This window comes from Microtus oregoni, unplaced genomic scaffold (genome assembly GCF_018167655.1).
Source record: "Microtus oregoni isolate MIOR12 unplaced genomic scaffold, Mior012 000092F_ref0000046, whole genome shotgun sequence".
Lineage (NCBI taxonomy): Eukaryota > Metazoa > Chordata > Mammalia > Rodentia > Cricetidae > Microtus > Microtus oregoni.
The window spans coordinates 238,845-252,873 of record NW_024544604.1 but is presented as its reverse complement, the minus strand read 5'-3'; the positions used below and the strand labels follow the sequence as shown (position 1 = coordinate 252,873).

At 47.9% G+C, this 14,029-nt stretch overlaps 1 protein-coding gene across 5 annotated transcripts in view; it reads right to left on the bottom strand.

The window, feature by feature from the left end:
• Positions 1-2,202: 2,202 nt before the first annotated feature.
• Positions 2,203-14,029, bottom strand: part of Gripap1 (GRIP1 associated protein 1) — a 33,049-nt gene continuing 21,222 nt past the window's right edge. For all 5 annotated transcript variants that reach the window (XM_041644277.1, XM_041644279.1, XM_041644278.1 and 2 more), the window contains 10 exons: positions 13,835-13,948; positions 12,473-12,550; positions 12,275-12,370; positions 12,096-12,152; positions 11,910-12,009; positions 10,089-10,219; positions 4,751-4,873; positions 4,521-4,614; positions 3,503-3,657; positions 2,203-2,760 (listed from right to left, as the gene is read on the bottom strand). In XM_041644277.1, the coding sequence (XP_041500211.1) occupies positions 2,668-2,760; positions 3,503-3,657; positions 4,521-4,614; positions 4,751-4,873; positions 10,089-10,219; positions 11,910-12,009; positions 12,096-12,152; positions 12,275-12,370; positions 12,473-12,550; positions 13,835-13,948 (1,041 nt within the window). In that variant the 3' untranslated portion in view covers positions 2,203-2,667. The remainder of the gene's footprint in view (positions 2,761-3,502; positions 3,658-4,520; positions 4,615-4,750; positions 4,874-10,088; positions 10,220-11,909; positions 12,010-12,095; positions 12,153-12,274; positions 12,371-12,472; positions 12,551-13,834; positions 13,949-14,029) is intronic.

Sequence of the window (14,029 nt, the reverse complement as noted above, 5' to 3'; positions counted from 1 at the left end):
TGGAGGCAGGTCTGAGGAAGCTACACCCCGAGGGGCTGGCGGTGTGTACCCAGCAACAGCAGTAGCAGTAGCCGGAGCAGCAGCAACAACAGCAGCAGTAGCAGCAGCAGAGGAGGAGGAAGCGAAGAGCCACAGCCAGGCCTAGGAGGGAAAGGTGGAACAGGCGGGGGCGGGGTGGGAGACAGGGGGAGGAGGCTGTTGGGTCCTTGGAAGAAGGCTCTGGAAGGACAAGGTCCAGTGGGACCCCTGGAGACTGTTCCAGGATGGACTAGGACATGGGGACCGCACCAGGAAAAGACAAGGACAGAGCTAGTGATGGTCCCCTCCCTCTCCCCACAGGGCTGTCCTCACCTGTGTCCCCGCTGCAGCTGCAGCAACAGCGTTGGGGCTGGGGGTACCAAACACCGGAGCTCCTGCCCCTCTGCAGAGCTGCCGGAGTTCCTCCTCCTCCAGCGTTCTCTCCCCGCCCCTCTGGAGCTTGTCGGAAGATGAAGCGAGAGGCAGGGAGGGGCCACGTGGCTCCCAGAGCCCCTTCCCCTAGGATAGCTTGAGAGAGACCCTGGGGAGACTCCGCCTCCTTACAAAGCTGGTTGGGCCTCAGTCGCGTCATCTGGAAAATGGGGGTGGCAGGGAACTTTGCCAGTTCTCCCCACCTCCTACTTCCTGGACTCCTCCTTCTTTCTGCCCAGCTCCTACCCCCACTGCCCCCAGGGGCTCTCACCCCCACCCGTCTGAATCAGCAGCACTTAGCAGAACCAATCGATGGGGAGGCGTCTGTTAATGGCCCCAGAGCGGAGTGCCACGGGGAATGATGCAGTGCTGTGTCCCCTCCCTGCCCCCCCCCCCCCCGTGGAAGGGCGGGGAAAGGTGGGGGAGGGGGGACTGGTGGGGATGACCAGGCCTCCAGATCCACTCTGGGGGGAGGGCATAGGTCAGAGCCCAACTTCTAAACCAGACTTTGTGGGGCTCCAGTATACACCTTCCAGAGTCTGAGGATGCAAGATGCCGAGCAAAGGTAGTGCAGATGGGGACAATCCAGGTACCACTCCCTACCCGTAGGCCCCTTGCCAAAGGAGCAGAATTCCCATCTGTTTGTATCCCATGCCCTCAAATCACACCTCTTTCCATGGTGGGATCTGCTTCTGCCCTTCAGAACGCAGAGCACCAAGTGCCTCTGGGATGTCTGTGAGTTCTAACCCCAGCTTTGCCAGACTTGCTGTGCCCTTAACCAGGTGACTTGTTTTCTCAGTTGTCAGAATTATCCCAACTTGACAGTGTGCTTTTGAGCATCAGCTGAAGCAATGTGAATGGGGTGGGCACAGGTAAGGCCTGGCAGGATGCCTGGTCTTAAGTAACTAACGGTGTCTGATGAGAGTGCCTAGCCTTTCAATCCACCCGCCTACCCACGATACTCACTTGCTAACTTTTCATACTCCTGATCTGTCCATTCTTTCGCCCACCCATCCTCCTGCCCACATAACCAATGACCCTACCCATTCCTCTAGGTACCCCTCTGGCCATTCAGTCACCTACCTACCCCTCAGCTTCTAACCGTTTGCCAACCTTTTCCTAAAGACCTTTTTCCATGCGTCTATGCATTCTCCAGCTTCCCCCATCATGTATGCCTCCAACTTACCCTTCCCTTTCATTCGCTTATGCATCCATAATTCCACTCTAGCCTTGCCAGTTTACTCCCAACTTATCTATAAATCCATCAATCTACTCACAGTTAATTCACCCATTTATCCATTTGTCCACCCTGCTAGACATCCATCTGTCCATTTGTACCTCCATTTACCCATACTCTATCCACTTACAGATTCATCTGCTCATTTATTCATCCAGCCATGCATCCGTCTACCTATGCATTAATTTCCAGCCATACGACCACTTATTTATCCCTCAGTCCATCTAACCACTTATCCACCCTCCCATCTGCTCATTCATCTATACCCTCAATTTAATACCCCCCCCCATATCTGCAGATATTTCTGCTACTCCCTTTGAGAGGTCTGTCAGCAACCAGGTGAACTGAGACTGGAAGAAGAAAAACTGGAGCTGGAGGCCACCTTCCCCATTCCAGAGGAATGACCACCCCACTCCCAACACGTCCCTCGATTGAAAAGAACAAGACCACACAGTCAGTGCAATGACCACCCCACTCCCAACACGTCCCTCGATTGAAAAGAAAGAGACCACACAGTCAGTTGGTGGGCCCGTCTGGCCAGATGGTATTTGGGCTGCAAAGCCTTTACACACACACACACTCACACACATACACACATTGCTGGAACATTGAGCATGGACTGCACCCCCACCCAACATCCCCAGTCCCAAATGCAGAGTAGCCAGGCTTCCAAACATAAATTAAAAAATAAAATGAAAAGAGTTGGTCTCTGGGAGGGAGAGCTCATGCAGAGTTGAAGGCAGATGCCCCTGGGAGCCAAGAAGAAAAAAATCCATGCCCTTCCCTCAGGATCTTTCCCCCACAAGGGCCTCTGGCCATATGATGGGGGTCATCAATACCAGCCATAGATAGACTCCTAGCCCTCTTAATGTCCATCTCCTAAAATATTAGATTTGGTGCCAGCCTCTATTTTCCCACCACAACCCAGGGAGTGAATGGCATTCTGGAAGGGAATGGAAGTAGGTGCAGCCCGTAGGTCTTTAGTTGGCTTCTCCAGGTTCTAGGTCCGGGTCAGGGGACCCCACACATTCCTTGCTGAGCCGTACAATTTCCTGGGATAGAACTTCCATGTCCTAAGAAACAAATGATCTATCAGGAGCTAGAGAAGGGGACAAAGGGTGCAGCAGCTCTGGTAGCAAATATGAGATGTTATCTGTAGTTAAATGGACTGTTGGGTTAACCAGAGCCCAGTGGTATCAGGCCTTGGATGGGAAGATCCACTACTTTCTCATCTAACAAATGTCCACTTGCTTCTCCAAGGTAGGACCTGGATATGACTCCCTTAGTGATGATGGAATATTTGGGTGGGTGGGGGAATCATTGTGTGGGTGAACTCATCAGGAATCTTTGGCAGACAAATAGGTTCACAAATGAACTTTGTAGAGGACAAAAAGGTAGGTAGGCGTGTGACATGTAGGTGGGGGAAAGGGTGATAGCTGAATAGATGAAAGAATGATGCATCACCGGCACACGCCTTTAATCCCAGCATTTGGGAAGCAGAGGCGGGTAGGTGGATCTCTGTGAGTTCGAGGCCAGCCTGGTCTACAGAACGAGTTCCAGGATAGGCTCCAAAGCTACACAGAAAAACTCTGTTTTGAAAAAAACAAAACAAAACAAAACAAAAAAACTGAATGGATGAGTGGGTGGAAGGGCAGATGGAAGAGTGGTAGGCTCAACTGGTAAGTTGATCGGAGGGTAGAAGAGGGGAACACGAAAGGATGGCTGATGAGTAGAAGGTGGTATTGGGAGGACAAGGGCAACTAGGAAGGGCACCGCCAAGGACTGTGGGTAGGGAGGCAGGTGGTCCACACTCGCCTTGTGCAAGTGCATATTCTTGGTGAGCTGTTCCTCCAACATGTTCTGCAGCTTCTTGTTCATTTCCCGAAGGTTCTCATCGCCTGGCTTCACTAGGTCTCTCAGGACACTGCCCAGCCCACTTCGGTCTGTGTGGCCTGCTGCCACAGATACATCTGCAAGGGTCCAGGCTGAGCACTGCCCCCTCGGCAGAGCCAGGGGCAGGGAACAGGAGAGAGTAGGCAGAGCCAGAGGAGACAGGAGAAAAGCAAAGAGCAGGCAGGAGGGGAGGGAGAAAAGCAATGTTATGTTGGGGGCAGAGGCTTAGATAGGTGAAACCCAGCTGTCATTAGTCATGTGACTCAAAAATAGGGATAATTCTTAACTCATGGTGCTGGGAACATATATATGACTGCATGTGACACACAGAGAGCACAGTAAGCCCTCAGAGCATGTCAGTGGGTATTGCTAAACTAGGAAAAATCAGGAAGTAGGGGAAGATTTGAAAGTAAGGAATAAAAGAAAGGAGAGGGAAGGTAGCAGATAGGAGAGGAGGGGATAGCCATGGAGGTCAGAGAAGAGAACAGGAAGGAAGATATAACAAATGAAGATGTTCGGCTAGGTACAGTCATGCACCTGGAAGGCTGAGGCAGGACTGTTGAGACTCTGAGGCTAGCCTATGCTACAAAGCAAGTACCAGGCCAGCCAAGGCAACAGAGCAAAATCCAGTTTCAAAGAATAAGCAAACAAATAAAAATGGAAACAGAATAATAGTGCTACTAAGTAGTGAAACAGAAAAAAAAAACATAAACAAATAGAAAGCAGGGGAGAAAGAAGGGTATAGAAGAAAAGTCCTGGGAAAACACTAGAGAATGCAGGGTTAGAAATGGTAAGGACAAAGGGAGGCCACGTAATAATGCAAAGCCTCCCAGCTTTGCCTCCATGGGTCAAGAAGAGAGAAGTAGCTGCATAGAACAGTGGAAAAGGAGGGGCAGGTGAAGATTGCACTGGAGGTGAGGGCTGGGGAAGGAGCACTGACCAATCCGGCTGTCCATGACATAGGTCTCAATGATGGCGCTTTTCCGGCAGAGGTCCTCTGCCATAGAGGCACTGCTCACCTCCAGATGTTTCACCTGCAAGATGGTCCACCCCATCTCAAGCCCCTGAACTTGACATTGCCTCCCATGAGGATCCAGCCAGACACCCTTCCCACCTCCACCCCCATCCCAGGACACTTCACGCGGGGACAAGCAGGTAGACAGACAGCACCTTCTCCTCCAGCATCCATTTCTCCTGCTGTATCTCGGCCAGTCTCTGAAACAGCTCAGCTACCTCCTCATCTGAGAGCTCTGCCGGCCAAGGGGGCTGGGCCTGAGGACTGCTAGATAAAGACTACAAGAAAGAAGAGAGAGAAAATCTAGTCATTCTCAGCATCACCCATCCACCTGAGTTAGGGGGGTGGAGGCACATCAGCGACTATAAGTTCTGAGGCAGCAGCTGAAGGCCAGACTTGGCACTCCTAGAAACTCCACATTTCCTTTGGCCTAAAGGGAAGCAGACAGTGTTACCACCACCACAAGAGTGCTACTGAGAGGACGAAAGGAAGCAAATGACATTTAATTCCCAGATGACAGGAAATGGAAGCAACAGTAGAACAAGCTAAATGGTACCATTAAGAAGCAAGCAGAAAAATCTAAAGGTGGGATGTTTCCTATAGGTTAAATGGTTTGGTTTCTTCCACCAGCTGATGTCAGGAAAATAGCATCACAACAGACACATAAAGACATAAGGAAAAAAATCAACAAGCAGCAACAACAAAAACCAAGGTCTACTCTGAAGCTGAATGCTAGCTTTTCCAAAAAAAGGACACTTTAAAAGTCCTCTAGAAGGCCAGGCAGTGGTGGCACACATCTTTAATCCCAGCACTAGGGAGACAGAGGCAGGTGGACCTCTGAGTTTGAGGCCAGCCTGGTCTACACAGTGAGTTCCAGGATACACAGAGAAACTGTGTCAAAAAAGCAAAAAAAAAAATGTAAAACGTCCAACAAGGAGTTGGAGAGATGGTTCAGTAGTGGTTAAGGGCAGAAGATCAGGAATCAGTTCCCCGAACCCATATAGCAGAGCACAACCGTATCCATACATATCCGGCTCTAGGAATATGATGCCTTCTTCTGACCTCTGTGGGCACCAGGCACACATATGGTGCACACATATATGCATGAAAACCACACAAAAATAAACAAATACCTTGACTATCCTGGAATTTGCTCTGTAAACCAGGCTTGCCTTGAACTCTTGAGATTCACTGGCCTCTGCCTCCCTAATGTAAAAATTTTTTAGTTAAAAATATTTTTTAAAAGCCAGGTGATGGTGGCACATCCCTTTAATGCCAACACTCAGGAGGCAGAGGCAGGCAGATCTCTGTGAGTTCAAAGCCAGCTTGCTCTACACAGTGAGTTCCAGGACAGGCAGAACTGTTACACAGAGACACTCTGCCTCGCAAAACTAAAACAAAAAAAAAATTTTAAAAAGTCCTACCAGGAGCTGGGTAGTTGTGTTGCATGCCTTTAATCCCAGCACTCGGGAGGCAGAGGCAGGTGAATCTCCGAGTTTGAGGGCAGCCTGGTCTACAGAGTGAGTTCTAGGACAGGCTTCAAAGCTACAGAGAAACCCTGTCTCAAAAAAACAAAAAACAAAACAAAAATTCAAAACTGTCCTACTAGGGCTGGAGAGATTATTTAGCTATTATAGCTAAGTTTATAACCAAAACGATAAAAATTTCCACCAAAAATGTCTAGCAGTGTATACATATTAATTGTGTAATGATTTTTAAAAAATCCAAATAAGCCGGGCAGTGGTGGCACACGCCTTTAATCCCAGCACTTGGGAGGTAGAGGCAGGCGGATCTCTGTGAGTTCGAGGCCAGCCTGGTCTATAAGAGTTAGTTCCAGGACAGGCTCCAAAGCTACAGAGAAACCCTGCCTTGAAAGACCAAAAAAAAAAAAAAAATCCAGCCGGGCGATGGTGGCGCACGCCTTTAATCTCAGCACTCGGGAGGCAGAGGCAGGCGGATCTCTGTGAGTTCGCGACCAGTCTGGTCTACAGAGCTAGTTCCAGGACAGGCTCCAAAGCCACAGAGAAACCCTGTCTCGAAAAAAAAAATCCAAATAAAAAGTGTTTGGCAGGAAACATGATGTGACAAATGGCAATAATGATGATAAAGGAAATCAGCCACAGTAACTCATGCTTATAATCCCAGCACTTGGGATGCTGATGGAAATGGAACATGAATTCAAGTCCAGTCTGGGATACATAGTAAGAATTCAATATCAAAAAAAGAAAAAAGAAAGAGAAAAAAAATTAAATAGGGGATAGAAAGATGACCCAAGAGTTAACAGCATTGGCTTCTCTTCCAGAGGACCCAGGTTCGGTTTTTGCACCCATGTGACAACTCACAACTAGCTATTGTACTAGCTTGTTGTTCCAGTGGATCTGACACCCTCTTCTGGCCTCTAAGAGTACTGCATAAAGGTGGGGTACATGCTGATAGAACATAAACATAAAACGAAAATAAAAAATTATTTAAGGCTAATCGTGAGGGCACATGTCTTTTTTTTGTTTTGTTTTGTTTTTCGAGACAGGGTTTCTCTGTGGCTTTGGAGCCTGTCCTGGAACTAGCTCTGTGGACCAGGCTGGTCTTGAACTCATAGAGATCCACCTGCCTCTGCCTCCTGAGTGCTGGGATTAAAGGTGTGTGTCACCACCGCCCGGCAGGGCACATGTCTTTTAATTCCAGTACTTGGGAGCAAATCAGGCAGATCTGAGGCCAGATAATACCTAGTGAGTTCCAGGACAACCAGGGCTATGTAGAGAGAGACCCTGTCTCAAAAACCTATTTAAAAAAGCAATAAATAGGGACTGGAGAGATGGCTTAGAGGTTAAGAGCACTGGCTACTCTTCCAGAGGACCTGGGTTTGATTCTAAGTACCCGTATGACAGCTCACAACTGTCTGTAACTCTATTCTAGGTGATCCAGCTCCCTCACATGGACATACCTGCAGGCAAAACACCAATACACATAAAATAAAAATAAATAAAATTTTTTTAAAAAGCAATAACTAGCCAGACATGGTGGCACACACATTCAATCTTATCACTCAGAAGGCAGGCCACACAGATCTCTTCTATGAGGTTGAGGTCTATATGGTCAACATAGCAAAACACTATCTCCAAAAAATAATAACAAATAAGTTAGAAAACAGGATTTCCTACATGAGTGGTGCACTTCCCACAATGCTTGTACTTTAAAGCACTAGGAAGGTGGGATTAATCTATGGTGATGAAATAGAGGGGCAGAGAGAATGACTGGCCTCCCATAGATCAGCCTTAATTTAAGTTGATGAGTTTGGGAAGAAGTTGACAAAATGTTTGTTAGCGGCTGGGACTGCACCTTAGTAGAACAGCAAATGTTGACATGTGTTCTGCACGCATGTGTATGTGTGAGGCCCGTGTTCTGCATGCATGTGTATGTGTGAGGCCCATGTTCTGCATGCATATATATGTGTGAGGCCCGTGTTCTGCATGCATGTGTATATGTGAGGCCCGTGTTCTGCATGCATGTGTATATGTGAGGCCCGTGTTCTGCATGTATGTGTATGTGTGAAGCCTGTGTTCTGCATGTATGTATATGTGTGAGGCCCATATTCTGCATGTATGTGTATATGTGAGGCCCATGTTCTGCATGCATGTGTGTGAGGCCCGTGTTCTGCATGCATGTGTATATGTGAGGCCCATGTTCTGCATGTATGTGTATGTGTGAGGCCCGTGTTCTGCATGTATTGTTCTGTATGCATGTGTATGTGTGAGGACCGTGTTCTGCATGCATATATATGTGTGAGGCCCGTGTTCTGCATGCATGTGTGTGAGGCCCGTGATCTGCATGCATGTGCATGTATGAGGCCCATGTTCTGCATGTATGTGTATATGTGAGGCCTGTGTTCTGCATGCATGTGTATGTGTGAGGCCCATGTTCTGCATGCATATATATGTGTGAGGCCCGTGTTCTGCATGTATATATATGTGTGAGGCCCGTGTTCTGCATGCATGTGTATATGTGAGGCCCATGTTCTGCATGCATGTGTATATGTGAGGCCCGTGTTCTGCATGCATGTGTATATGTGAGGCCAGTGTTCTGCATGCATGTGTATGTGTGAGGCCTGTGTTCTGCATGCATGTGTATGTGTGAGGCCCGTGTTCTGCATGTATATATATATATATATATATATATATATATATATATATATATGTGAGGCCCGTGTTCTGCATGCATGTGTATATGTGAGGCCCATGTTCTGCATGCATGTGTATATGTGAGGCCCGTGTTCTGCATGCATGTGTATATGTGAGGCCAGTGTTCTGCATGCATGTGTATGTGTGAGGCTTGTGTTCTGCATGCATGTGTGTGAGGCCCGTGTTCTGCATGTATATATATGTGTGAGGCCCGTGTTCTGCATGTATGTGTATATGTGAGGCCCATGTTCTGCATGCATGTGTATATGTGAGGCCTGTGTTCTGCATGCATGTGTATATGTGAGGCCAGTGTTCTGCATGTATGTATATGTGTGAGGCCCGTGTTCTGCATGTATGTGTATATGTGAGGCCCATGTTCTGCATGCATGTGTATATGTGAGGCCTGTGTTCTGCATGCATGTGTATATGTGAGGCCAGTGTTCTGCATGTATGTATATGTGTGAGGCCCGTGTTCTGCATGCATGTGTATGTGTGAGGCCCATGTTCTGCATGTATGTGTATGTGTGAGGCCCATGTTCCTCATGTATGTGTATATGTGAGGCCCATGTTCTGCATGTATGTGTATAAGTGAGGCCCGTGTTCTGCTTGCATGTGTGTGAGGCCCGTGTTCTGCATGCATGTGTATATGTGAGGCCCGTGATCTGCATGCATGTGTGTGAGGCCCGTGTTCTGCATGTATGTGTATGTGTGAGGCTCATGTTCTGCATGCATATATATGTGTGAGGCCTGTGTTCTGCATGTATGTATATGTGTGAGGCCCATGTTCTGCATGTATGTGTATATGTGAGGCCCCTGTTCTGCATGCATGTGTATGTGTGAGGCCCGCATTCTGCATGTATGTGTATATGTGAGGCCCATGTTCTGCATGCATGTGTATGTGTGAGGACCGTGTTCTGCATGCATATATATGTGTGAGGCCCGTGTTCTGCATGCATGTGTGTGAGGCCTGTGTTCTGCATGCATGTGTGTGAGGCCCGTGTTCTGCATGTATGTGTATATGTGAGGCCCGTGTTCTGCATGTATGTGTATGTGTGAGGCCCGTGTTCTGCATGTATGTGTATATGTGAGGCCCGTGTTCTGCATATATGTGTGAAGTCCCAGGTTCAATCCTTAGCCTGAGAGAGACAGAGACAAACACATAAATACAGAGAAAAAGATAGTAGATAGATAGATAGATAGATAGATAGATAGGCACATAGACAGAGAAGAACTGCTTGTCTGAAGGTCAGTGTAGACAATTTCAAGTGAGGGAAAAATGGGGATCCTCCAGTCTTAGTAGGTGAAACTTGCACCTTACCCTGGCTGGGACGGCTGTGGTCTCCTTCTCCTTCAAAATCTCCCTGTAGCTGAAAGAGGAGATGCTACTACTGTCCCCTGTCTGGGTCCGGCTTGGTGAGTTCACCTTAGAGAGAACCAGCTCCTCAAGGCCTGGGGAGTGGAGGAAAAACAAACCTGAGTCCCTTGGAATCTTGGGACAGCAACCAGCAGAAAGAGGCACAAACAGAGATTTTTTTCCAGTGATGGAATGAGGAAAAGACACAAACTTGAGTAGGCAAGCAAACTCAAGATCTGGATCAGGAAGCATCAAGGAACCACTTCTGTTGGTATGCATATCCAGTAGAAGAAAGGGAAGTGGGTGAGGCTGGGTGTGAGCAAGGAGCAGACACCAGATTTCAGTGGCATCAGACACTGATGTAGAAAAAGGAAGCTAGAGAGTTGAGAGTGCACAGCGGCACACACACATGCAGGGGAAAGCCCAGACAGGAAGCCAGTACATGACGAGACTGACAGAAACCACAGAGAAAGACACATTCAGAACAAAGATGGAGACAGACTTGTAGTCTTTCACCTAGACCCTAATCCCATCTAATGGATAAGAAAGATGTACAGTATGAAATTCAAATCTATTCCCCACTTCTTAAATTAATCTATGACAAAACACCACTATTATAAGGAGAGGTTCCTTCAGGAGGTTGATTGCCTCAGTGAGAAATTGGTTTGGTGAGAGCTATATGCTTTGCCATATCACTTGAACACTTGCTGAGCATAGTGGTCCATGCCTGCAGGTAGATTACTTGAGGTGAGGAGTTCAGGGCCAGCCTAGCAACTCAGAAGAACCTCATCTCAAAAAGAAAACAGAAAGCATTGGTACTGAGTTTGTGACACTGCCCTTAGAGCTGCTTCCAGGTATCAGGGAAAGGATTAGCAGCATACTCTGAAGGAAACTCCAAAGAATCTCCAAAAAGGATGTGGTGCCCGAGTAGGGTTCCCCTAGCACCTCAGTTGATGGCAATTTTCTCTAAGCCTGTCTGTGATTTAAGAAATGCATCAAAACCATTACTGAATCTGAGTTATTTCGATGTATTTACAGCTACTCGCAAGCAAGAAAAGGTAGAGAAACAACTCCAGGTTTGTGTAGACATGTCTTCTGCCAGAAGTATCGCGTGTTGAGTTAGCAGTATATTGAAAACAGAACAAGCCAGACGTGGCAGCTTATGCCTGTAACCGAGCTCTTAGGAGGCCAAGGCAGAGCACCATGAGTTTGAAATCAGCCTGGGCTGCAAAGTGATGCTGTCTTAAAAATCCCAATGCTAATAACAGTGATGATAGTAATGAAGATGACAGTGTTAGCTGGGCGGTGGTGGCACACGCCTTTAATCCCAGCACTCAGGAGGCAGAGGCAAGTGGATTTCTGTGAGTTCAAGGCCAGCAAGGACTGTTACATAGAGAAGCCCCGTCTTGAAAAGAGGAGGAGAAGGAGAAGACAGTGAGGTGCTGTTGCCTATGGGATTCTGTGTCCCATGATTCACTGTGAGTTCCTAGAGGGGAATGACTTGGGGGTTGGGGCTTGTATCATGGATCCTAAACTCATGTGAGGATTTCTAGAGTACAAGAATAGGAACGGGAGAGAAAGCAGAGAAATAACAGCAGATATGGAGCAAACAGGAAGACTAGGCAGAGAAGAACAGAGAAGGTAGTAAGAAGCCACAGACACAGAAAAAAAGCAGACAGTGCAGAAAGAGAAAAGAATTCAGGCAGGACAGAGGGCTGGAGCAAAGGCTAAAGGAGGTACAGAAAGCAGCCCAAGGGCTGACTTTCACCCAGCCTGCCCTCTCACCTGAGCGGCTCTTGCTGTTGGTGAGGATGTCCTGCAGCCGCTCCTGCAGCTTGTCAGCCCGTTTCCGCTCCAGGTGCAGCTGCCTCTTAAGGTCTTTGAGCTAAAGGTGTGTGTGAGAGGGGGTAAGAGCTGGGGCCCAGGGGGTCCAGAAAGGAGGGGAGGAGGTCACAGGCCTCACTAGCTTACCGCAGCACTGCCCTTCTTTTCCAGGATCCGCTGCCCATCCACTGTGTCCTTTACCTCCTGTGCTTAGAGAAGGCACAGCGGGCAGGTGAAGGCACAGCCGCCTGCAGTGCACACCCTTCCTGCCTCATTATGCAAGTTTCGGCCATGGCTAAGTCTGGGACCACAGAGATACCACAGACCTGCTTCAGGCTGCTGATGGTCTTCACGTGACCATCCTGCTCCTCCTGGGCCTGCTGGAGCTGATCCCGCACATCCTGAAGCTCTTTCTCCTTGCTCTGCAAAGCAAACAATGGCTCAGGCCATTGCCTAAGAAGTCCATGTTGTCCTGCAGCGGTACCTGGTACCCATAGACAGGAACATCACCGTGCAAGAATCACCTTCAGCTCAGCAGCATGCTCCTCCCGGCACTGCTTGAGAGCTTCCTCTTGTTCCTGTTGCTGCTGCTGCAAGGATTCCTATAAAAAGAGTTCCAGGTCTGCTCATGGCCCCCAAAGATAGTGTGTTCAGTTAGTCAAGGGCAAGTGACTTTAAGCAGAGCTCTTGGGGTGTGACAAAAACACCTTTGGGCTTTTTTTCTCTTTCTTTTTTTTTTTTTTGAGACAGGTTTCTGTAGCTTTGGAGCCTGTCCTGGAACTAGCTCTTGTAGATGAGGCTGGCTTTGAGCTCACAGAGATCCGCCATTGTGTTATGTGTGAGTGCTTTATCTTCATGTACACCTCCAGCTTGTCAGCCTGTTTCCACTCCAGGTGCAGCTGCCTCTTAAGGTCTTTGAGCTAAAGTGTGTGTGTGTGTGTGTTAGGGGGTAAGAGCTGGGACCCAGGGAGTCCAGAAAGGAGGGGGAGGAGGTCACAGGCCTCACTAGCTAGAGGGATCTGATTCCCTCTTCTATCATAAAGGTGCTGGGAACTGAACTCAAGTCCTCTGGAAGAGCAGCCAGAGCTCTTAACTGCTGAGCCATCTCTCCAGCCCCACTTTTGACTTTGAGACAAGGTCTCAGCATATAGCCTGTGCTGGCCTTGACCTCTCAACTCTGCCTCAGCCTATTGAGTGCTGGGATTGACAGGTAACTCACTACAGAGCCAGGGAGAAACATCTTGTAGGAAACAGCGTATGCCCTGAGGCAGAAGTAGGAAATGGAAGCCTACACCATTCACGTAGTAGATCAAGTGATTTACATTTCTATTTCTTTATTTAACAAAAACAACACTGCATGCCAGGAATATTCAAGTGGTTGTACATATATTAAGTCAGTTTCTATAATCTTCCTAAAATACCTATACAGTAAGGCATTATTTTCAGCATTAATATTTTTACTATTGGGAATTGAAGTTGAGGTCTCATTCATGCTACCAATGAATTACACTTTTTATCCTTCTTATTCCCTTTCTGTCAAAGGTGAAAATGGGCCATAGAAAGATGAAATACATTGCATAAAGTCATCCAACTAGGAAGTGGCTCAGCCGGCATGCAAATTTAGGGAAACACTGGCTCCAGTGTGCGCTCTTCTCTGCTACAGGATACTGCCTCTTATTGTTGTCATGAGTTTTCCAGGAAAAGGGGCAATAAATGTTCTTGTTAAAGTAAATATTAGTGTATTGCCAAACATGGAAAGATAGTATATTATAACTTTTTGGCAGAGGAACAATCCAGGAGAAAGACATGCCTGTTAAATCTGCACAAAGACTGAGCATGGGTGCCCCTAACCAGCTCTGCACCTTTACTAGGTACCACCAACTTACCTCAGCCTCTTTCAAGCGCCGTTCAAACCAGCCCTTGGCTCCATCCATGGAGTGTACCTGAGCCTGAAGTTCTTCCACTGTGTGCTGAAGAGTCTCCAGTTCCCTTGTTCGAGCCTGGAAGGGGAAGGCAGTCAGGAGTTGGGCAGCAGAGCACTGGGCACCCTACGTATCACCTACCTGACCACCAACACCATG